General features: G+C 42.0%; 1 protein-coding gene across 2 annotated transcripts in view; it reads right to left on the bottom strand.

Moving 5' to 3' along the window:
- Positions 1 to 1,037: 1,037 nt before the first annotated feature.
- Positions 1,038 to 23,923, bottom strand: part of LOC128299663 (serine/threonine-protein phosphatase PP1-beta catalytic subunit) — a 30,514-nt gene continuing 7,628 nt past the window's right edge. The window contains exons 3-8 of one of the 2 annotated variants that reach the window (XM_053035684.1): positions 11,341 to 11,421; positions 4,763 to 4,894; positions 4,457 to 4,672; positions 4,251 to 4,390; positions 3,839 to 4,177; positions 1,038 to 3,758 (exon numbers count right to left, since the gene is read on the bottom strand). In XM_053035684.1, the coding sequence (XP_052891644.1) occupies positions 3,651 to 3,758; positions 3,839 to 4,177; positions 4,251 to 4,390; positions 4,457 to 4,672; positions 4,763 to 4,894; positions 11,341 to 11,421 (1,016 nt within the window). In that variant the 3' untranslated portion in view covers positions 1,038 to 3,650. The remainder of the gene's footprint in view (positions 3,759 to 3,838; positions 4,178 to 4,250; positions 4,391 to 4,456; positions 4,673 to 4,762; positions 4,895 to 11,340; positions 11,422 to 23,923) is intronic. The other variant, XM_053035685.1, reaches the window with a different exon arrangement.

Here is a 23,923-nt window from a genome sequence, read left to right as displayed (position 1 = left end):
TCTTGCTATCCGTTGCCAGTTGCGTTCAGCTTTGGTTCAGTGGAAACACGGTGCAGTGGATTTACGTTGTACAATCCATCCGCCTACATGCATCTCATGCACTTCCTCCAAGGGTTTATTTGTTCTGCTATGCACTTCTCTTTCACAGCCAAAGAAACGTTAGAGTAATAATTTTCCGAATGTATGTAAGGATGGACAACAAAAAAACATGGGTACGTCGCACCATTCGACGACCACAAGGTACAAGGAAAGCCATTACTTGTACGGCGCGTTAGAAACAAACAACACTGTATATGCTGTTGTGAAACACATTTTAGCCTTTTCATTTCATTTCATTGCATTCGGTCTCTTAGTTAACGAATACTTTGATATAATGTGTGAAGATCCACTCGGCATGCACAGTTTTAAACTCCAGAGAGCCTATATTAATGGATGTGGGCCAAATAACACAGACAGAACGAAGCAAATACATCAAAAATACACGACCATTAACAAAGATAGAGACATTGGGGTTTTGTGGAAAAACATTGAACTTTAATCAACAACTGCATGTTTATTCATCCGTAACGTACGGATGCGGAAACCCAGTTCGGTTAATCGAAAACGATGTTCGATAAACCCGAACGCAGAAAGCAGAAGCCGTTGCCGAGGCAAGCGCATCTTCATAACTAAGATATAAATAATCTTTGGAAGCTTTAAAACGATTAAAACAACACACATACACACACATACGACTTGAACCATACTCTACGCTTGACACTCTTATCGTGTTCTTCCTCATGGTGTAAATGCATAAACCATTCAGTTTGACCTTTTTTGTGTAGCAAAAATGTTTCCATTTACCGAACCGCACCCTGATGCTAATGATTGCGACTTTACACGCGCATGTAAAAGATGAAGATGCATGGATGCGTTAGTTTTGTTGTTGGTTGTATTTTACAGTGCTTTACAGTACATGCTCGTGTTCGTCCCATTACCCGCCCTAAATGGGCGTCATCCATACGGTTGATACGGTTTGCAAGCATGTGTGCATACGTTTCTCTACAATATGCACCAAACAATATGCAGTGATCGAACATTTGATCTTTGATTACTATTCCTCACTACAGTGCATACACACCTTCGTCACATGCTGCTCTCCCTTTGCCGACGACTTGAGGGAGAAAATATACAATTTCCTACTTTTAATTTCCAGAAGGCAATAAAACGATCAACCGAAAATAATCGGAAAATCTCTCATGCGTATTTACCGCGTCGCCAGTTTTGAGTAATGCGTACCATACATACATATGTATTTATATATCCGTATGTGTATCTACATCTTTTATATATATAATTATCTCTTCTGCTTCCGTATCCACACGCTCCACCGCTCTTTACTATTCATCATTCTGCTGCCCTATGATAGCATCAATCGTTCCTACCTTTGTCCGGGACGCATGTTTCACCCCCATCTACACAATTTATTGATTGATTTGATCAAATCAAACGTTGCTGGCTTTCTGCTGCAATGCCCTTGTGATCGTCCTGTACGGATTTTGTAACACTATGTTTACTACTGTTGAAAATGTACTCCATTTTTATATGTATATATCCGTATCCGTCTCTTTATCGACACACCAATACGTCTAGCCGTATCTGCCTGCGGTTAGATGCATAATATTACGGAGCACAACTATTTAGTGTGCTATGTGGAAACTTGTATATTTTATCCACACCACGTGAAACAGACACCTCTTTGTGACTGGTACCAGCAGTGTACGTGTTGTATGTGTTTATATACGGGTCACTCTCATTGCTCATCACTTGTAATGTGCCGCTTCAGCTTATTGGTGTGTTTTTGTCTGTGTTTTCTTCAAACCCCTTAGTGCCGAGGACAGTGCGGCCATTTTCAATTGCTTGGATTGGCATAAGACTTCTCCATACGTTGAACGCTACCATGCTACCATCTCCTGCCTTCCTTTTTTTCCAGTGTTCTCCTATCCCTGTGGTGTGTGTGTGTGCCACTGTGGCATTTAATTTATCTGCTTAGTTCACTTTTATCCTACGCGATGTCACGCTTCCGAATATCTGTCGTATGCGATTTATTATCATGCGTTTAATTTACTTTCTTTCTGCAAGTATCTCACACAAAACACACTTCATTAGTACAAAAAGCATCTGATTTTGCGCTTTTCTGATAGTGCACGGTGTGTGTATGTGTTTGTGCCCTGCGGAAAACATCGACATGCTCTTATGCTTTGACTGGTTAGTTAGGCAGAACGTGAAAGCAGTTCGATCTTTTCCGCATGGTGTGTATTTGTTAACAATATCATTCAATAAAAACTAGTTAATTTTTGTTTTCCTTCGCGTTCCTCGCTTAACTTCGAAGCGCGATTTTGTGTATCCCTTCTCATGCATCTTAAATTCTCTCACATTCTCACACGCTTCCCATTTTGTCGCGACACATTTTGATAGTCATCATCGTTATGTTTTGTTTTTGTAAGACCATTCTACCAACTAAACTTTTGTGGCCACTCTTTTACTATTTTGTTATCCAACCGATCCTGGTCCATAATAGCCCTATCCGTTCCCATGTTTCCGTCTAGATCACACGCTTACAGCCTTAACTTTCATACGCACGATATAATATAGAGCTGACCTAATTATGGCGCTCACACATCGAACATGTACAGCACCGTTTAGCTGCCAAATGAATTTTGACGTGAGCCCGCTGAGGCACCGAATGTACGCAAGATAGGCACAGTCGAAACAACTGCCGAGCTATTACTGCCGGTAGCTACGGTAATGGTGGATGCGGTAGAATACGCATTTGCCGACACGGTAGGAGGCCTTTCTCTTCCAAGCGTACTGCTACCGGCAACTGTTGGGCGTGGTACCGGTGTTATCCAAATAGGTGTCGGCTTCGGAAGCGGTACCGCCGGTGGATAGGGCGGCAACTGCCTATTGGGGCCAGCTCCACCAGGCATCACGTGAGACCCAGAGGTACTCATTACCGCGGTCGTTACAACGGCTGGTGGTGGCGGAGAAAAGCATGAGCGTGCCGAGGTCGCTGCATTATGCGCGGCCTGCTCCATGCCATGTACTGCTGCGTCTTGTGGATACTGTGGAATTGGTTGGTGTAGGTGAAGAGCTTGCAGTTGCATCACTGGCACCGTTTGTATCGACGGTGGAGGCGGTGGTGACGGCAAGGAACAGTCTTCCTCCTGCACTGCAGATCCTCTTCTTTCCATAAGCGAGATATCCGGACGGCCGAGTGTAGAGGGGGTAGCGGGTCGTAAATGCGGCGTGGTCGTATCGTTATCAATACTTTGCAAAGATTGGTCAGAAAACACGATTGCTTTTATTGGAACATTTTTCAGCAACACCGAAGACGATGACGCGCCTGATGAAGCCGAAGCTACTGCACCGGTTGCTGCCGTGGTGCCGTTTACTACGTTAACTCGTTCATGGTCCTGACCTTGCGCTAAATGCTCTGCTGCAGGATCGTACGGCACGGAGGTACCGGTGAGCATAATTTCATCATCACCATCAATACTGTTGGAAACGTTAGTGGCATTGGTGGCGGTGTTTGCCGACGAACTGGCCGTTGTTGATGACTTCTTCTTGCTGCGTCTCGTTAGGTAGCGGTTGAGAAGGGAGAGAAATTATTATTTCCGTTTATTGGTTGGATTTTGATTGCGCTGGGGTGTCTGCGGTCGCTGATTATTCGTTCCGCTATATTGATATTTAGCCTTCTTTTCCGATGGTTTTAGAATCTGAAACAAAAATGGTACACGCAACAACAAAAATAACGTCATTGACAATAAAACCGCAAAGAAGCGCTGTGACGACATACCTGAAACGAACACATTAGATTTGCGTCTACCGACATCATACCACCAGCATTGTCGAATTCACCGCAATAGTTTGGAGCGGAAAACAGCGTTACTAGCGATCGACGGGCAAAGAACTCGTACCCGTCCTCCACGACCTGGTGCGCTCGGCAAATGAGATCCAGCTCGTGAATAAGTAAAAACTTGGAAACAATATCCACACCAAACGTGAAGCTAACGCCACGATCGTTCTCTCCCCAACCTTTAACATCTTTGTCCGGATCACTCCACAGCAGATCGCACAACAGCCCCGTGTCGGGAACGTCTGTAGGTCGCATTATGCGTTTTATTTGTTCCATGTGCTGTGTAAAAAAGAAAAGAAATAAAACACAACTTTTTAACCATCCAATATAAAAAACGGTTACCAACACTTACATTCAAATCCGGACTCAAGCCTCCATGACAACAGAATATTTTCTCATCAATAATGGCAGCAATGGGCAGGCAATTGAAACAATCCGTGAACGTTTTCCACAATTTCACGTTGTACCGCCGTTTGCATTCATCGTAGAATCCTAAATTAGAATACATTTTGTTGTTACTGATGATTGCTAATTTCAATTATACCCTTGCTTTCTCACCATATATCCTATTAATACTGGCACACTCATGATTTCCGCGCAATAGGAAAAAGTTTTCCGGATACTTGATTTTGTATGCTAACAGAAGACAGATCGTTTCCAACGACTGTTTGCCTCGATCCACATAATCGCCCAGGAATAGATAGTTGGCCTCTGGGGGGAATCCTCCATATTCGAAAAGTCGCAGCAGGTCTGTGTACTGTCCATGTATATCACCTAGAAGGATTGGAAAACGATGCAAAAAAACATACAATCCATTGCAGAAATCTGGTATGTTCTGATATCTTTTACACTCTCAATACTTACCGCAAATTTTAAGTGGAGCCTCCAATTCCAGAAGTATTGGTTGTTGCAGGAAGATTTCACGAGATTTAAGACATAGTGCTCGAATTTCTTCCTCTGGCATAGGTACTGATTTTCCTGGACGACATCCCCGAACTATCATGAAGAAACAAAAACAAAGTGGACAACATTTATCACGAGTTTTTATTAGTCCTTATAATTATAATCATAATTAAAACCTAACATACCAGTATACTAACATATTACTAGATAAAAAGAAGTGATTAAATATAGAGTATCTAAACAAAACTCTAAAATGTAGCTAAAACTTACAGTAACTTTCAAGTAATCGATTGATTCTCTAATGTATCGTTTTAGCTAATTGGCACGTTCTCATAAATAGTTATTATTTAGCCGGAAGTATAATAATCTGTCGGTTATGTTCCGTAGCACAACACGTATTGTGCAAGCGGTGTTATAATTAAATTATCCGCTTTGTAAAAAAACCAACATGTGCAACCGCCAGGTAAGACGAACACAAAACCATTACATTCTGCATTCGACTGAAGCAGTAGTCCAGCAACAACACGGACAGGGAAACACATCAACTATTTATAGGCGGAATTTTCTTTACCTTACCCCGAGTGATTCGTTGCCTTTGGGACAAATCTGCTGGCTAACGTTAAACAATTTAAAGGATGAAAGTGAAACGGTAAGCTTTCACTGAAGTTTAGAAAGCCTATAAAATGTGAAGAATGAATATTCTTCTAAATAGAAAAGATTTTAATTGGTAATAATCAATGTCGTTAACCATATACAGTTTGCGTCCTTTAATAAAGGTGTACAATCTCATCACTGTTGACTGCACAAACTCGTTAAGGTAAATCGCCTCTAAGCGGCAGTTGTGCATCATCAGATGCTCACGTTTATGATGCTATATTTAACCTGTGAGCTGTACAGTATGTTGCACTCATGCCACATCAGGTCAATTGCTCTTGAAAAGTTAGTGTAGCTTAAACATCCCGTGTGTCTTATGTATTAAAGAGTCCGTTCGCATCGATTTGATACCCTCCATCTTTAATCCCATCGGTGATAGTGATTCAATAACAACTGTTTAAAACCTCTTGAATTATTTAAAAAACTTGTACAGACGTTCAATAAATACACGAAGTTATTTCATGTAGAACTTCGAGCACAAAATCAGCCCTCGTCTTATATCACACCGCTCATATTCGTGAACATTATGCCTAAATACTCAATGGCGCAGCATTTAGATCAATATTTGGATTCCATCCAGAAATATGACACTTTATACTGTATTAAATCAATATGACACTTGCAACGGTCAAAATCTTACCAGAATATATTAAATAAAATAAAGGTTTTACACATAGCAATCTGGTAAATTTAAAGGCCAAATAAATTGGCAGATTTTATACAAATAAATAAATAAGTGGGAAGTAACACAAAATAGCACATAGTGTTTTTTTTAAATTCCAACGCTGAACATCATCTACTCTATTTCTCTTATTCTCGCAGAAATTGTATTCAATGTACCTCAACTCAACCCGGACCGAATGTCATGAGCAGGGTAATCAAGCAAAACGATGCATTCATTCGCGAAACAAGCCACCAAATTAGCTTTTTCTCAAACCTGTTGCGGGCTAGACAATCATATGGTGAAGATTTCAAGCTTTTTCCAGAGAAAATTCTAGTTTTTGTAAATGCAAATCTGCCGCAAATGTTTTTGCGCCACGTGCGAAAGACGCGCGAGGTGCGGGAAAGCGACCCACAATGGGAGACCGGTTTAATTGCACCTAATTTGCGATCATCGAACAAACCCGGTTTATTGTAAGAAAATAAAGTGAGAAAAAAAGGAAAAATAAACGTGACCAACAGGGGGTTACACCCACTGCGGAGGCGCAGGGCCGGCCCTGCAGGTCGATTGTGTTTTGTGAGATTGCCGCGCGCTAGTGTACTATTAGCATGGGTGACGTCGGTGTCGTCGGCAATCCCCAACCATGTAGTTGCCGGCATTTAAATCGTCATCGGCAGCATCGCGTGAGCCTAATCGAATGCAATTGATGCACGAATTAATAGCACCCGTCTGTGGTAACAATAGTTACAGAAATGTTGGTGTGATGTTGGCAGTACTAATGGAAATAACAGTAATAGTGGAGGAGTCCAACACACACAGTACTCTACGGGCACTTCATCAACTTTGATGGTGCGTTGAACGATTGAACATTGTGCGCTTTACATCCTACTGCATTGTAGATCGGCAACGTTTCGATGGAATGAGCAAATTATAGGTTTGTAAACAGAACTAGATGCTGTGGTGTTTTCCCTCTTGCCAACTTCACATGTACGGATTTCCTACTTGGCTTTACGGTCTGGCACTATCCGTTGATCCACGGTAGCATATTTTTTCCGCAAAATATGTGTAACAAACCTTTAAAATTCACACAAACACTAAATAAAAAACATTAACTACTCAATGGGTTTAAAATAACGAAAGTTGGCAATTGGACCGAATAAAGTATTGTAAGTCCTTTGTAACAAATGTAACAAGTCCACAAGCGACAATACCAACCACTGCATGTTTCACAAATTCGCTTCCTTAGCTCTACTACGGCCGCCGATTTTATCAGTGCATATTCAAACTAGCTCGTGTTGAATTACCCCCATCAACAGAAGACCCCATCTGTGCAATGCCTGCCGACAGCGGGAACTGTTCACCGAGCAAAACATAGAATGAAGTAAATAAACAATCAAGTTGTTCAAAACCATCCAGCCGTAACGCCCCACCGAGCAAGTTGTTGCCAGTCGAACGCAAAATCGTTGGCCATGAACTTCAACTATACGCGGCGACGAAAAACCTCAAGTCTGGAGAGCACGATTGCATGTCTATGTTCGGTCGTACCCATATCTGTCCAGTATTATGTATGCAAACGTTAACTAATGGCAGGGTGCTTGGTAGCCGGTAATTTGCTGGTAGCTAAAATCACCAAAGTCGCGCCGACGATGACGCGTATTCTCGCATGATGACAGTTTCGTTACGTTTTGCATGGTACACGGAACGGGGGAAAAAACACATTTGCAGTGTTTGCAAAATGACGGCGTATCGGTTGTTGGTTTACTTCCCGAGCCAGTGGGAATTAAATGCGAAACTTGAGCTAATGGCATTATTTGTTTTTAACAATATAATTGGAACTATACCTGTCACGTTATTAATAAAAAAAACTTTAATGAGCTCTCCAACGAAAACGATATTTATCGATCCAAATTATTCACGGACGCTTCCCAACAAACGCTGAGAGATACTTCCTGCTCAAAACATTCGTACGCAAAATCCAACCTCATCATATTACGTGTCCCGTTAGCATCCGCGTTGTTATTCTATTTAAAATCGGCAGACACTCTTACACCGTTTTAATAATACCAAACACGCTTACAACCTTTGAATATTTCTGAGGTATGCGAAATACTGACCTGCAACGAAAAACAAAAGAAGAAGAAACAAAACAAAAATCATTAGTAATGCAACTACTAACAGGCGACCGTTCTTAAGGTACTACGCAAAGACAACACACATTAATGTTTATCCTAAAAGTGCAGAGCATAATACACTTTACTAGCTACGAACTAGTGGACAAGAGCAGGAAAAAGGTACGGTAAGTTATACGGTAAAACGCACTCTGGAACAACAACAGACAACAGCTCTACAAGAAGTTGTACCAAGCTTGTAGTTGACTAAATCAAAGGAGGGAAGCAACCTTGAAGTTAAACGAAAACATATTTCAATTAAAACCACAATAAATCATGCTTAACAGTTGGTTAATTACGGAAAGAACAGCTCATGGAAGAACGCCAACATCTTAAAGCTTTTTTCGTGGGCAGATGGAGGCGCCCGGTAGACTGTAGTGCAGAAACTCCTGCTCACTTTGGATCTTATCAATGTACCTTTTTGTTTAACTTTAACGCGATGAAAGGCAACCCTCCGCTATAGCTGAAATGGCCTGATATACCCGCATCTTTAGATATAAATATATATATACGGTCGTTGAAGATGGAAACCACAATTTTTGCTGATTTTCCACCACACTCTGCAATCAATCATTCGCTCAACCTACGCTAATACGGCGCAACTCATGTGCAGATCCATCACCGTTGATGGTCTTTTGAGTGTGTGATAAGAAAGGATCATAAATGTGCCACCACCAGCCACCACAGAGGAGGTCGGGGCATCAATTTCCTTTCTTGCTGACTGATAATGTATGAACAAATCCACCAGGAACCCGAGTGGAAAACTGGGATAAAATTATGGTACCAGTGCTCAAAACATTCACATCCGGCTAGGTTTTGCCTTGCTTATCATGCGTGATACAAAGCGCACGCAACATGAAGGATGCCACGTGAGTCGATGATGGCAGTGATAGGTATTAAGTAATTACTACCGTTCGTGAGAAAAAAAAAAACAAACAAACATCTTCCCGACCAAATGATACAAGCAATGTTTACTAAAGTAGATGCTCCTGAGCGTGTGCAACAAAAATGACGGCACGAGCAAATAAAACTATGCTGCGACGAATCGACCTAATGCAAGAACGCTTATCTGCATTGAAGTCAAATTATGACCATAGACTTCCTGGCGGTCCTTGACACGCGAAATCTAATGTTCTCAGTAAACCATTATTTTAACCATTTAAATCCGCCGTTACGATAACTATCGACATCACAAACGCGCGGCAGAGGTAAAGATTGTTGGCAATAAACGTTGCAATAACTCTTGCAACGTATTATTCATCGTCTTATGTATTTACTTCAACGCTCCGGCAGCCAAACCAAAACGACCAGGTCAGAAATGGATCAAATTTATCAAGCCAAACGATCATCCAATTAAGTCGTAAACGATAACAACAGTAACAATCGCAATAAAATACGGTCCAGCCCATGCCATAACCCTTCAAGCACACCGCGCGGCCACTGGTTGCCTTCGCCAATTCATCCATGATAATGACATTGACAGCTAAATCAGCAACAGCACACAGAAGAGCACAACAAAATTGGAACTTCACATGCGGCAGATGGTTCACCCAACCCGCGAGTCGACTGAATAAACAATTCCGTCTACTTGCAATTCACTCGTCACCGCCTGCCTGCCGACTTTGTTTTCCCTTTTTTAATCCATTCCTGTCGCACAGGGGGCACGTGTGAGTAATGGGCAAACCGGTGCGGACTCCGAGCAAGGCAAGCAAAAAAAGGGCTTTACGACACTTACGCGAGGAGGAGCGAGGGTTCGTCTTCGAGATGGTTTTGCTGCGAATTCCAAGGACTCGAAGAAGCTCCAATAGGGGAAAATTTACATATTCAACGAACGGGACGCAGAGAAAGAGAATCGCTTTACAAACTCATTCATGCATATGTAACAGGTAGCTGTTAACAGTATGTCCGACCTGTTCATGTGGGCAAAATCAAAACTCTCTCAGTTTGGAAGATCTTGCAGACTCAGTACTAGCTCGAACTGCTCGAGAGGAATTTTACTGAGTTGATTGAAACAACAATCGAAATCATCTTCCTATTCCCAATATTTAAAACAAAATAACTTCAATAAATTAAACTAAAATAACCATCTTTGATACAATAATCTATAAATGTGATATCCATCCATTCTAATGATGAATGAATTAAATCAAATAAATTATCACATTGCGATAGTATTTAAAATGCTTTCTGTAATGCTTTCTAACGTTTAATCAAACATTGAAATATCTTTCAATTTCATGGTAATCTGTTCAAAACTCTGGGTGACAAAGTACTGATGGTGATGTCTTTAAACCTTACCTTCGAAATTTTACGTATTTGTTATATTAATAGAAAACACACAATCAAAATTCACAATTCGCTATAAAGTACGGAGTTTACAGCAAACCTTAACAGAGGTTATTCATTCGTGTAAATAAAGTGGTTCTTTTCTTCCAGACAATCAAGCAATGAGCTTTTACATCAAAAATAGACAATATCTAGCCATGTTCATCTACCAACAGATAACTAAAACACGAACAAACTGCAAGCAAACAGGTCTAATGAGAATAGAAGAATTAGACAAGGAATGCGAAGACGCGGAAAACTGGGAAATACACAACACAGGTAGACAGGCACAACCGTTTTGTTACATTACGACAGTACACAAGGAGTCGGAAAAAAACAAGACAGAAGAGTGAGTGTAAGGGGCCATAAGGGCAAAATCAGGTACAGCAAAGAAGAAAACGAAAAGACCAAATGCAACTAAACAAGAACACAATAAAATTAGATATTTTGAAACACAATCAACGAAACCCGGGAACGGGAAAGGTCAATCAATGCACTATGCGTATCAGAAAACAAATGCAAACTAGAATTAAAATAAAACCCGATTACATAAACCAACCATAAAAGGAGCAACTAATCATACAACGGAACATACTACTATCCGGAATGCAAAATCGAAACGCAAACTGCAAACTGCGCAACCAAAACACAAGAAAGAAAAACTTGAACAAAAAAACCATAACAAAAGGAATGCAGCAGAGCTCATTCCGTATCGTGGTTCGCTGCTATACCCATGAAATCGTGTGAGAATATCTCTTTCAGTTTGCCCTTTTTCCGGGACTCTTGCGCCTGCTGCTGCTGCAGTTTGTGAGCTGTTCGGCACACGCGCGGCATGACGCGCACCAGGGCAGTAGACAAAACAAATGTACCGGCAAGTGGCGGGGGGAGGAGATCGATCGCGGGAAGCGCCATGTTTGTTCATTCATTCGGATGGATCACGCAGCCGTCGATCGTCGCGGGTGAACCAAAAGAAAGCAGAGAAAGGCAGGATTACAGCACAATAGAGATGGTAAAATGGTAAGTGGCGATGAGTTACGAATAATGTACCACCAATTAAGCACGATCGAGTTGGGAGTTTGGTATGTGTGTGTGTATATATATATATATGTGTGTGTATGTGAATATCATTTAGTTTGGCGTTGTTTGGTATTGTTTTTTTTTTAATTTTAAGATAGATATATCCACAAGAAGCATGTAGAATCATGATGATCGGTACCGAAATTCCATTAATTACACAGCGCACAGTAGTTGATGCATCGCACAAAGACACGGTACGGTGCCACGTCGCAGAAGAAACCCAAACCAGACACAAAAACCAGCCGATGGCGAGATAATAGGCAAGGTAAGCCAGAAGTGTTATTAAATTGTGTAACACAGTTGTATGTTAAAATTTACGTTATACGTAGTGTTTGGTTGTATTGTTTTGTAGCAGTTGTTTGGTCGTTCAAAAAACGAAAACCGAAATCCGGAATTTATTTAAGCAGCGGGAAAAGAAAGAGAAAAAGAAAAGAGATAAACAAAACGGATAAATAAAGCCAACAATCTGGTACGTTTGTTAAAACGAGAGAGGGAGAGAGAGATAGAGCGTATGTTATAAAACAATTATTGATCGTATAAAGAACAAATAACAAAATAAAGCGAAACACAACGAGCATAACGAAGATGAAGCGAACGGGAGAACGTTAAAGGCGCATCGTGGAATGTTTTCTCAGGGGGAGGGGGGATATGTTATGCATGCCAAATGATATTATGATAGTACGGATAAGGGCAAGAGTACTTTAATGAAACTGCTCGTTTGAAGCGCTAGCCGGAAAATTCCTTAAACATGCAAAGGAAATGGCACTTCAATTCGAGGTAGTTAAATGTAAAAGATTCAAATGAAACTCCTCCCTTCTCTTTCAGGCGCAGCGTGTTTTTGAAAAGCCATCACCAATATTAAATTTATTGCTAAACTTGAAGGAAACACACACGCCCCACAATAGATAATAATAATAATACAATATATTGATAGCATTGTGATATGTGTGGTGAGTTTAAAGACTGCTGCTAAAACTTCTCAGCACTACCAAAACTAATAAGTGTTGGCAAATCTTTCCACTTTGGCAAACTGATACACCTTGCCTTTAGGTGACAGTGGTAATGTTTCACCACCACGGGCGATCTCCGCCTTACGATGCCCAGCATGGAAAACATTTCAAAACCCAATTTCCTTCCCGAACGACACCGGTCAACGTGCTGCAACAACAAAAAAAAAGTCATGGTAATACTGTTACACGGTAGCAGCATCTTTTTGCCAGCAGAGAAAATTGTTGCGCGACACGTGAACACAGGACACAGCCGCATTTTTCGTCCGCCCATTCCGTTTGTACATTCTTTGCCCGCAAGAGTCTCGCGTCTGTCAGCGTGAGCAAGGGGGAAAATTTTCATTTTCAACCTAATTATTGAGCAGCAAATTGAACTAGCAAACCAATTTCCCGTGCGCTCGTTCGCTGTGCGCTTTAAACTTCTTCCCCCCCTTTTAGGCGTTCGTCGGGGCATCATCATCATCATCATCACCACCTTCACCAATTGGGCATGCCCGGGTAGTTGGTAGTTGCTCGCGACAAGAAATTTCCTTAAATCACCCTTCCATAAAAAGAAATTACTACTCTGGCTTTACGCAGCACCAGTGTGCACACCACCTTTTTCGCTTCTGGTACCAGGGCACCCGCCGGTTTTAGTTGACCTGTGCAGGTGAGGGTGAAGGGGTGGAGGGGAGGAGGGAGAGGGGTTTTAAGACTTGTTTATCAAATATCCGTCAGCACTGATGGTGCTACCTGTACAGTAACCAAAGACGGCATACATCATCCAGCATTGGGGAGAGAGATGCTGGCAGCAGACAGCAATGGCCGCACGGTGTTCGGTCTCCCTCAAAAGACACCCTCAGGGAAGCAACCCTAACTCGAACGATATTGAATTTATACCTCTCATCGTTGGACGACACCCCCGAAACAGCGAGAGGGGATACACCCGAATTAGGGCATCCCGTTTCATCACCGTGCCAATGGATTTCCTAAGGGCTCGCACCATGCCATGCGCGAATAGCATTACACATCCGGAAGACATATTTTTAACGTTCTGCGCCCGGTGGCGCCGCGCCGTGAAATGAAACCGGAACCGGATCATTTACCGTATCCAAAGGTGATAAATATGTAACATTTCAAGAGCTGGCCGTTCGCTTACGAAACCGTGACGTAGAGACATTCGTTTTCTTTGTTGCGCATGCCTTAACCAGCTAACGATGTAACACGGCTTAGCGAAGCGAACCAGCAGCTTGCGTTACCTTCAACGCCGGACTGTGTATAACAATCTGTACAAAGAACTTTAAGATTATGCAATCCATGGTGTTTAGGAAACTAACGATATGGTTTTGTTTTATAGAAGAATACGTGGTTCGTACCGTCTGAAACAGCGCAGTGTTCAGTTCTGTTTCTACAGTTCTTGATGACTGGAAAGCTATCTTGAAGCTTGATTCTTCAAAGTTCACATTTCTCCTTAAAAACTGCACGGTCTCGAAAGTATTTATGTACTTTAAATACGTCAATACAGCTTTGCGAATTTTTTGTCAACTTCAATCTCCAAATTTACTCAAACCATGTTTGAGAATCAAAAAACGCTATTGCGTCTAAAGTACTATTATTATAAAACATACAATTATCACTCATCAAACAACATCACAACATCTTATTCCAGCAGTGCAAAATATTGAAACTGACTGCAGCAAGTAGTCGAAAACAACATCAACGACAGCAACGACAATCAATGACCATGAGAAATTGCGTCAGATCGTGCAGCATGCGGCCAGTCGCCAAGCCGAATTTGAGTGACATGTTTACACCGGCCGTTCGTTGTGGCCTTTCGTTCGCTCGCGCTAACAACACAACACACTCGTATGAAAGCAATTTTGATTATCGTGCTATGATTTCTGCACACTTTCTTCCGCTTTTGCTGCGGACGACAGGCGGTGGAAGTGATTAAAGCTCAGGTTTTGATGTGCCGTGATAGGCAGCTCGTACAGCTCACAGAGTAACAATGCATCCCCGTGTGCCTGACATATCTGACCCTGGGACAATATTGACTAATCCACTAGTTTACCCAACCCCCCTCACTAAAGGCTACTTCTCGCGAGAACAAAATCCATATCCATGCTCGACTGAAGGCGGAATGAAGGGAACCTACAGCAGACACGAAAAAAGACACGTACACAAACATCCTTCACTGTACCTGCAAAACCATGCTACGGCATTGTCCCCGACTTGCCTGTTCTAGCTATGTAACGACCCAAACCACATCAAAGAAAACAAAACGTCTGTTGAAAGTGCGCAATGGCCTGAAAAATTGTCCACCTTTTAGCGGAAGCTAAAATTAGAGAAATATGTTTACCATCAACGAAACCTAGTTAAATCATTAGACAAGCAAACTTTGCACCCTCGCTGGGAAAGCAACTGTGGAAAAGGGGTGCGCACAGTACAGTACGGTGGGAAAACCGTGACATACATTTTTCCTTCCCCACGTTCCGTTTTGTTTCGGCGCCATGTAATTTTTCTTTTGCTTGATTGCAAGTATCACGATCGCACCCCCGGGACTACATAGCGACATCGATTCGTGCAATCGGAAATTGTCATAAAACTGTAACAATTTTTGTTTCACACCCGAGATGTACTAACTCTTAGATGCAAAATATAGTAGCAGACATAAAGGTTCACAAATGAAGAAGCTGACAGGCATAATAGCTATAAGTCCGCACTGTATTTAGACGTTTGTGTTAATTGCATTTGAGAACGGTTAGTCTTATGAAGTCATCAATGAAGAGTCACTCTGAATCTCTAAGTGTGTAACGATTCACGAATCTTTGAAGTTTTGGATAAATAAGGACTATGAAATTATTTGATCTCTGATAGTTAATGCCTATCTACTTCACTGCAGATTCATGATTCAAAAAGATTTATGAATCTCTGAAAAACTCTGGAGAATCATAAACACCGAAATCTCTGAATCTTGAAAATTATTTTTCAAATTAAATAATTTTCTGAGGATTTATGAATTCCAGAAAACGAATATTTCTGAGCATTGTATTTCTCTGAAGCTTTGTGAATTCACCAAGATTCTTATATTTCCAAGGGTTGAGGTATCTACGAAAATCTTCTTTTTTACCATTTCTCTTTTTCTTTTTCCCACTATGTCTCTTTCTTTCTTTTTCTATCTCTCTTTCGTCTTATCAGTTATTCTATTCCTCTCTATATCTGTAACTGAAACATATCCATCAATTTACGGTAAATCAGTGGAAATTCTTCCGTCAGCTTTTGCTCAACTAAACAGATTAAACATTTAATGGATTTTCTCCAACCAAAGCGTTGTACTTTGTGGTCTAAAGACGAAACATTGGGTACCCCTCCACAGCACATAACCATTGCCACATGCTTTTCCGTTCTGCAACGCTTTAACAGCAACGAAAGCGCACATGGAGGGAGACGCCGTCGCACCTAAAACAACCTCTGAAACCTCTACGCAAAGCACAAAAAAGGGCAAGTTTGAAAGTAATTATCTACCCTTCGAAACTTTTCCCAAAACAACTTTGATACAGCGCTGCTGCTATAAATTGAACTTCCGTTCCCTCCCATCAACCGGTACACGTACCGGTGTGACTTCAAGGGCCCAACACATTTACAGTGGCTGGGGCGACCCGTTCAAAACACATTATAAAACGCACCGAAAGCTGCTTTCGTCGGGGGAGCAAACATTGCCCTTTTACCCCAACTTTTGCATTCGATCGCTTGGAAAAACAAAATAAAACATGGAGTTTGTGGAAAAAAAAGAACTGCACACAAACAGATAATGCAGCATGATAAACCATGGCCAGAACCCGTACTAATTTTGCCAATTAATTCTTCTCGAACTGCACAACTACTATCGTTCCGCAATCCCAGCCAATACAATGTGGAAACGTTTTATCACGTCGAATCGTTTTTTTTATAATCACACTTTTCGCACAACTTCCGGTACGGTCAGTACGGTACATTTTCCATGCACTATCACGTAATACTGGCTGGCGCAGCTTCACATCGGGGCGGGGGGCCACATTCTTTCCGACCGATATCACTGCAGAAAATTCAATCAACAAGAAAATTAATTATTGCCACAGCTATATTATAGCACAGGGTAGCACACTCTATTGTTATGGAAAGTACATCCAGGAAAGTTTTTCCCATCCTTGTCAATAACTTTCTCCCGGTCTTGAATGCATGATTTTTCTCTCCTTCCACCTAGCCATGCCAGTCATGGTTGTTGAAGAATTCACCAATCGATCCAACAGCAGTGTACGGGCGGGAAGCAAATCCTTAGCGAAAAAGCAACAACCCGGGCCACACACCGACGCCACCCGTGTGGAAGCCATTGAAAAGTGAGAAAAACGTGATCCTAACTTCAACGAGTGCTCTAAGCAGCGCGAACTTTCCATCATCCGGCTTGGTTTTTAGCGCAATATTTGTTCCATCGAAGTAGTGCAACCGCCCACGGCGCGGGTTGGCATGGGGATGATAGGGAACGATGACCAGGAACTGCCATTTTCCATTTTTCATTTTCTCCCGGCGTTCTCAACTTGCAGCAGAACATATTCAACGGCGAGTGTCATGGTCAACGCACAAAGTCGCTTGAAATGACACACACACACACACAGAGTGAAGGAACTGGGCCACCGTCTTTTCCGGTGGAAAAGCCGAAGAAAACTGCGTACCCTTCACGGTTCACGGTTGCTAACATATTTCCCAGCTTAACCACAAACCACACCCCGCAGAGACAAACTCCATCGACCCCCGGCCACCGAAGCTTCATTGTGTGTCCGCTGGGAAGTGGTACATCTTTACCGGACTGGCAATGAAAAGTACACTACAGTGGCTACACGAAAGTACAATCCTTCTAGATGGAAAGCTCACAGCGTTTTTCAGCATTTTTCCCTGGCAGTTGGTAGTATTGGTGGTCGAATAGAAATAGACACAGAAGGGCTTTATCTGTGCGGTAGCTCAGGACACGTGCTTTCCCTTTTTCTTCCCGTCTCGTTCTCGCCCTTCATCTCCCTTTCTCTCTCGCATTCTCAAGCTCTCTCTCTCTCTCTCTGTGTATTAAACATTGTTCAGGTATCGATTTTCCCAACCCAACCGAGTTGACGAAGACGACCGTTGCAAACGACCCTTATCGTTCGCCACACCCACCCCCAGACCGGACACGAAAGATAAGGAATGGTATGGCTGCCGCAACAGGAAAACGTCGCCTGGTGAAAAACGTCATTTGGCATTTTAAATTGCATTAGCAATACTGCGCGTTGCATGCACCGTGGCACAAACCCACCGCGAGACTAATTTTCATACCGAGATGCTACAAAAAAAAACAAATTCCACTTCAAGACAACGCAGAAACGCAACAAGTTCGACGAAAGAAAATTATTTTTTTTCCCCTGTTACGAATACATACCTTCACCCACAACTAACTAGCCATTGTACAACCAATGGGTCAATTTAAAATATAAACTCTTCGGGCACGATCGATTGTGCATCTAAATAACTTTCTTCGACACCCCGGCCGGCCCTGAATAATACAGAAGAACGGGGTGCAAAGGCGCCTAGTGCCACCCCCTCGAACCGAACCACCCAACGGCTTTGTTCCGGGTGGAAAACTGTTGAGCTTTCTTTTCCGCCATTCTTCCGTTTAAAACCACCATCCCCACCCACTTCGTGGTGGCAAAAGTTGGAACACCATAAAACCAGGACTGCAGCAAACAAAAACAGTGTGGCGCCTATATGGTCGTAAAGTCGCGTGGCGTGCACATTTCGTGTCAAGGACATTCTCGATCGAAAAGTTAGAGCTATCGGGAACGCCGATCCAGAAAAAGGGGTCCGGCCCGACCACGACACGGTGGTGTTTTCATTAATGGGGGAAAGAAAATCAGAACCCAAGCGCGATCTCTCTCTCTCTCTCTCTCGCACACGCACACACCCGAATGGATGGTTTATAGGCATCTGTGAGGTATAAGCGTATGTGCCGCGCTGTTGTAATGTAATTATGCACTCACAACAACAAAACAAAAACGGATTCAAAGGGAGCAAGTTGCCATCCTGTCGATTGTGGGTCAAGCCAAGACGCTTTTATAAACCAAAACAAAAAATAAACAGGGTCGGAAGTGGAAATCTAGGGTAATGACAAACATATTTCCATGTCTGAATGCCCGAGCAGCACGATAAAGTTGAGGTTTGATTTCATTCTTTGTTGTTATTAGCAGTAGCGATTTAATTTCCCACCTTACTCGAAGGGATATCCCTTACTAGCATTGCCTAATTGGATGCTTTGTAGCATTATGATTAATCTATTTTTCCTTATCGGGCTACTTTGCTTATCAAAATCACATAAAGAGAATTTAATTTAAAAACAAACGGAACAAAAACTTGAAATCATTTTCAAACTTTCTATTAACACACGCCATTGTTTATAGCCCATTCATTATTCGGCTTAAAAAAAAAGCAATCAAACGAATGAATCAGCGCACTAAGTCGGCAACTGTAACAACATCGTGTAATACCGCGTGGAATCGCATCACGTTTTAGCAAACAGCACACAAATAAACACAATTCGTGTTATGTTTTTAGTAAAAAAAAATAGAAGTATTTAATTCAAAATCAACCAACAATATATTCCAAAATTATGCCATTATAATTATGGAAGTAAAAGGATTTTGCGCTCATTTCAGAACATGTTTAAGCACCTCATCTATATTCCAACAATAAAATGCCACACTTATATGTTTTGTCCATGCAAGCACATGCTCCAGTTTCGGTAAACATCAATGCTACCTTTCGCTTATCTCAGGAACGACGAGTGCACATGTACGTCTGGGAGGAGGAAAAATGGGTACACCCGATCGCGGGCAGACTCACTCAGGGCGCCCGCCCTGATAAGATAGCGCGAAAAAGATCTTCCCTACGCAATGTTTAAAATAAATAACGGTAGCAGCAAACCTGCTCTAAACGTGTGATTCAACCCCGCACTGGAAATGGTGCTTGTAATAATTCTTCAACATAATTTAGAAGTTAGGAATCACTCATGACTCTCAATAGTTTTTTTATAGACTATCCCATGTACACCATACATACTCCGACTGACGGATTAATTAACTGCAAAAAAATTGGAATATTTCAATTCTAAAAACACAATTTCTACAATACTTTAATGAACTTCCATAGGAACATTTAACAAAAAAACACACACACACAGCGTTACTAAACTACTCCAACGCAACATCGTGTTGAATAGCATTGAAATTGTGCCAGAAACTAACTACCATACAGTCCGGACAATCTCCACCTTGAATCTCAATAAAAAATAAATATATACACACACACATGTGAACAATTCGCACACTGCGAGATTTGTGAATCGTGAAAAACTATTTTTGGATCCTCCCCAGTAACGTTCATCAGTGAAATTGATTTTGATGAACAGGAAAATGCGCACACACACACGCGCCGCAAACATGGAAAACAGCCCTTTAGAAAGGAGCTGTACGTCAATCCTCAAAATGGGGAGGGATTTCGATTGCGACAGCCGAATTCGATGGAGAAAATTCTGGTAAGCAACTTTTCACAAACCGACCGGAATGTAGCGAGCGGAACACCGTGCGCGTTACCAGTGGCGATACATGCACACACAGACACACACCATTCAAGGGCAACGCAACCCGAAATCCTGAAAACACGAGGTAAATTATTTGGCAAACAGAACGGTACACCACCCTTACCGAACCCTTACGTGCGTGTGCGATTCTTTTGGACTGGGAGGCAACCGTGCGGGGCGGCCAACTCCTCACATTAGCAACCAGACACATTATAAATAGAAATCCATTACCCCATGGACATGGGAGGTTCGTTGTTCGTACGAGGCGGGCGATACACAGTAGTGGTGTGTCAATTTCGTTTATTTTTTACGCCCTGGATAGGCGAGATTCTTTCCATCATGGGCTATAAATTGGCAAATGAACATCACACACTGAAAATGATTCTAAAATTCTCGTTCCAAAAATCCCAAGGTTTATGCACACTGTTTAGCGAATCTCCGCGTCTACGGCAAGCCGAGAGAAAGGATTTTCTTCCACGGACGACAGCATTAAAAACAAATGCACGTAAATAAATTGAAATTCTTCAGCTGTTCGCACTACAGGAAGAGAATAGTTAATTTGAAATGCTACCACAGCAGAGCGGTACGGAAAATTGAAACGGCAAATATTAACCACATCGTTACGGGAGCTATTCATAGCTACATCGATTGCCGGGCGCAGTGAATGCGTGCAATTTGTGGCTTGCAACACGCCCCGCCACATATCAACAATTCGTCGTCGTAATACACGATTAAGCATCGTAATGCCGCTGTATCCGAGGGATCTCGCTTCTGACATCCAATTGTTCGCTACTGTTTCCTCAATCCTGCCTTACAGCAGCCTTCGATCGGCTTCGATCCGTCATCGTAAATAAACAAAACGACGGTCCAGTTCGAGCTTGACACGCTGGCAGACATTGTGAACCACTGCTTGTATTTATGAGAACATGGTCAATATTTACACCACCATCGGGCGCCAAGCGCTAAACTATAAATCCATCGTTTCGTTCCACCATGTAAAGCGGTGACTAAAAATAGACTCGATACACAGCAACCAGCTATAAGCCGCGAATTGACAAAGCTATCGCGAAACTTGCCCTGGTGATTGGTGATAGAGAACCAAATGAAGAATCAATCTCACATGTAGCGATGGTGAAAAGCCTAACCAATACCTTCCCGATCATGTTTTGGAAATTAAAGCCTGTTGTGTGGAAGTGAAACAACACAAAATGAAATGTAATGAATACAGGACATCCAACATGAAGACCATCTGTTAACTTATCCAGTTGAAGTGGAATAAATACAGGTAGATATGGAATCTTTCCTCCTTTCTCGCTGTGCCCAGTTTTTGCGCAGAATCAAAATCCTTTTGAGCAAGATCCAGAAAATAGGATGGAATGCGATCTCACCCACTTTAGATCGCCTTGAAAACTTTGAAACACTGAAAAACTTTGAAACGAAACAGTTGAAAAACAACTGACTCCAGCTCCAGGTTCCAGCTTTGCCACTTGAACTTGAAAGCCCTGTAAGGGTAAACGACGGCAGAATTGGAATAATCTATACGTTGTAACAAAATGATATTTCGCCGTCCATTACCCATATCCAAACGCGTCCCTCGCAGCAAAATGTTTTACCTTGCCAAGGAGTTGTAAATATCCCTCTTATCGGCAATGGCAATCGTACGACATTTTCATACTCGGAGAGCTTTCTTTCACGATACAGATGCTGAAAGCTTTTTACAACACCCACACGATAACGCTGCGATATCAAAAGAAATCTTAAGAGATATTATGTTTACCCCCCTCTTATTCTGGAAAATATCGAGTTCGAATATTTTACTGCCGCTCCCGGGGTTCCCTGGTCCCCCTTTCACATCTTCTAATAAATGCAAAAGCAATAGACCACTCTTGTCAAACAAAACGCGAAAAATTGGGACGGAAAATGTGCCCATACAGCGGAAGCGGCGTGGAAAATGTTATGATTTATGCTAACGAGCACTTTCACTCGCTGGGACGGGAGCAGGAAATTTGATGTTTGCAAATGAGATAGATACTGCTGCAGAATGTTGGAATGTGGCAGTACGCATCCAAATCACCACGTACATGCTCTGCTGGTACACCGACAGCTGCAAAATTGTGGGTCTGTGCCATCTACAACAAGGCATCAGAATTATGATACGCTTCTTAGTGCTCGGTATTTTGTTCTTCGCCCGATTTACTATCAAACCGTTTTGGTCAAATTTGCTGACACGTGTATGTGTGTCACCCGAACCAAAAGCCAAAAAGGTGAAGAAAACTTGTTTTAATACAAGCGGCTCACTTTTGACAAATATTGCCATAATCCCACCGACACCGTTGCGTGTTGCGGACCGGTGCCACTCCACCTCGTCCGCAAGTGGCAGTAGTAGTAGCACTTTACAGTACAAACGGGTGTGGAAAGAAGAAACAGGAGGAGAAAAAACAATCCAGCTACCCCAAAAAAATGGAGCACTCCATATCAGCTTAAGTCAATGGGACGAAAAGCCAAACAGCATTAAACACCCGACCTACCGGGCGTCCTTTTACACCCCCACCCGTGCGGGTTGAGCACTTTTCACCCCAAAATGGAAAAGGGCGATATGCGCCGGCAATGGTCATGCAGTAACAGACTTATTCGAGTGTCACTCGAAGCCACGGCTGCCAAAGTGGAGTGTCTCTTCAAAGCTTTTTCAATCCACTTTCTTAACATACTCTCCCAACCGTTAGAATCTGAGTCTCGCGCGAGCAGCAGTATGTCGCCGTTCTACTTTCCAATCGATCCAAAGCATTGGCTGAAGCGAGCACAAATCGTAGTGTGATAGCTGAGATCGGTGGGTGTCAGAAATTGAAAGAAATAAACAGATTGCAGTGAAGGGGTGTTTAAGAATCGATGAAGATTGTGGCGAATACGGTTTCTCATTCCGGCGACAGGACCCGTTACGATCCGTTTCAAGTGTGTTCCTGTGCGAAAGGATGAGCAATTTAGACCGACAGACCGACTGAAGCCATTAGTATATTCGCATTGCCATCAGTGCACTTTGTGAGTAAAAATATAAAACGCTAATAATGTATTTTAATCGCTTCTTCTATAAACCTTGGCAATCAAAATCTGCTCTGGCCATCTGCTGGTTGTTATGACGAACTTATTCTACAAGCTATGCAAAAACTATTGCTTAATTTATTAATTATGGACGATTTGATAGTTTAATACTGTTAAGTGTTGAGTAGAGTTTGAAATTCATTATATGCAAGTTGAGTTCATTACTCATCTATATTGATCTTGATCATCATAACTTTTGATTCGCCTGTAACTCAATTTGCGAAACTTGTTTCATTGGTGATTTTTACGCTTATTTAACTATAAATTAATAGTGACAATTATAATTGCTTGTAAGTAGATCTATCTAATAGTGTCAACAGGTATGACGCGCTTATTTGCTCATCAATCGAACGCTACACGTTCGCAAATTAATCAATATTTAAACATTTGTACAATAACTCACCATGGAACAATTGAAACGTGTTGCTATCTTCAACCATTAACCGTACTATAAGTGTCAACTTGTAGGTCTACAGGTATACAAGATGTTTTTGGTACGAAAATCAACACTGGCCGTTT

Source organism: Anopheles moucheti, chromosome 2 (genome assembly GCF_943734755.1).
Source record: "Anopheles moucheti chromosome 2, idAnoMoucSN_F20_07, whole genome shotgun sequence".
Lineage (NCBI taxonomy): Eukaryota > Metazoa > Arthropoda > Insecta > Diptera > Culicidae > Anopheles > Anopheles moucheti.
The sequence above is the reverse complement of the archived record's forward strand: the minus strand, read 5'-3'. Positions and strand labels throughout refer to the sequence as shown.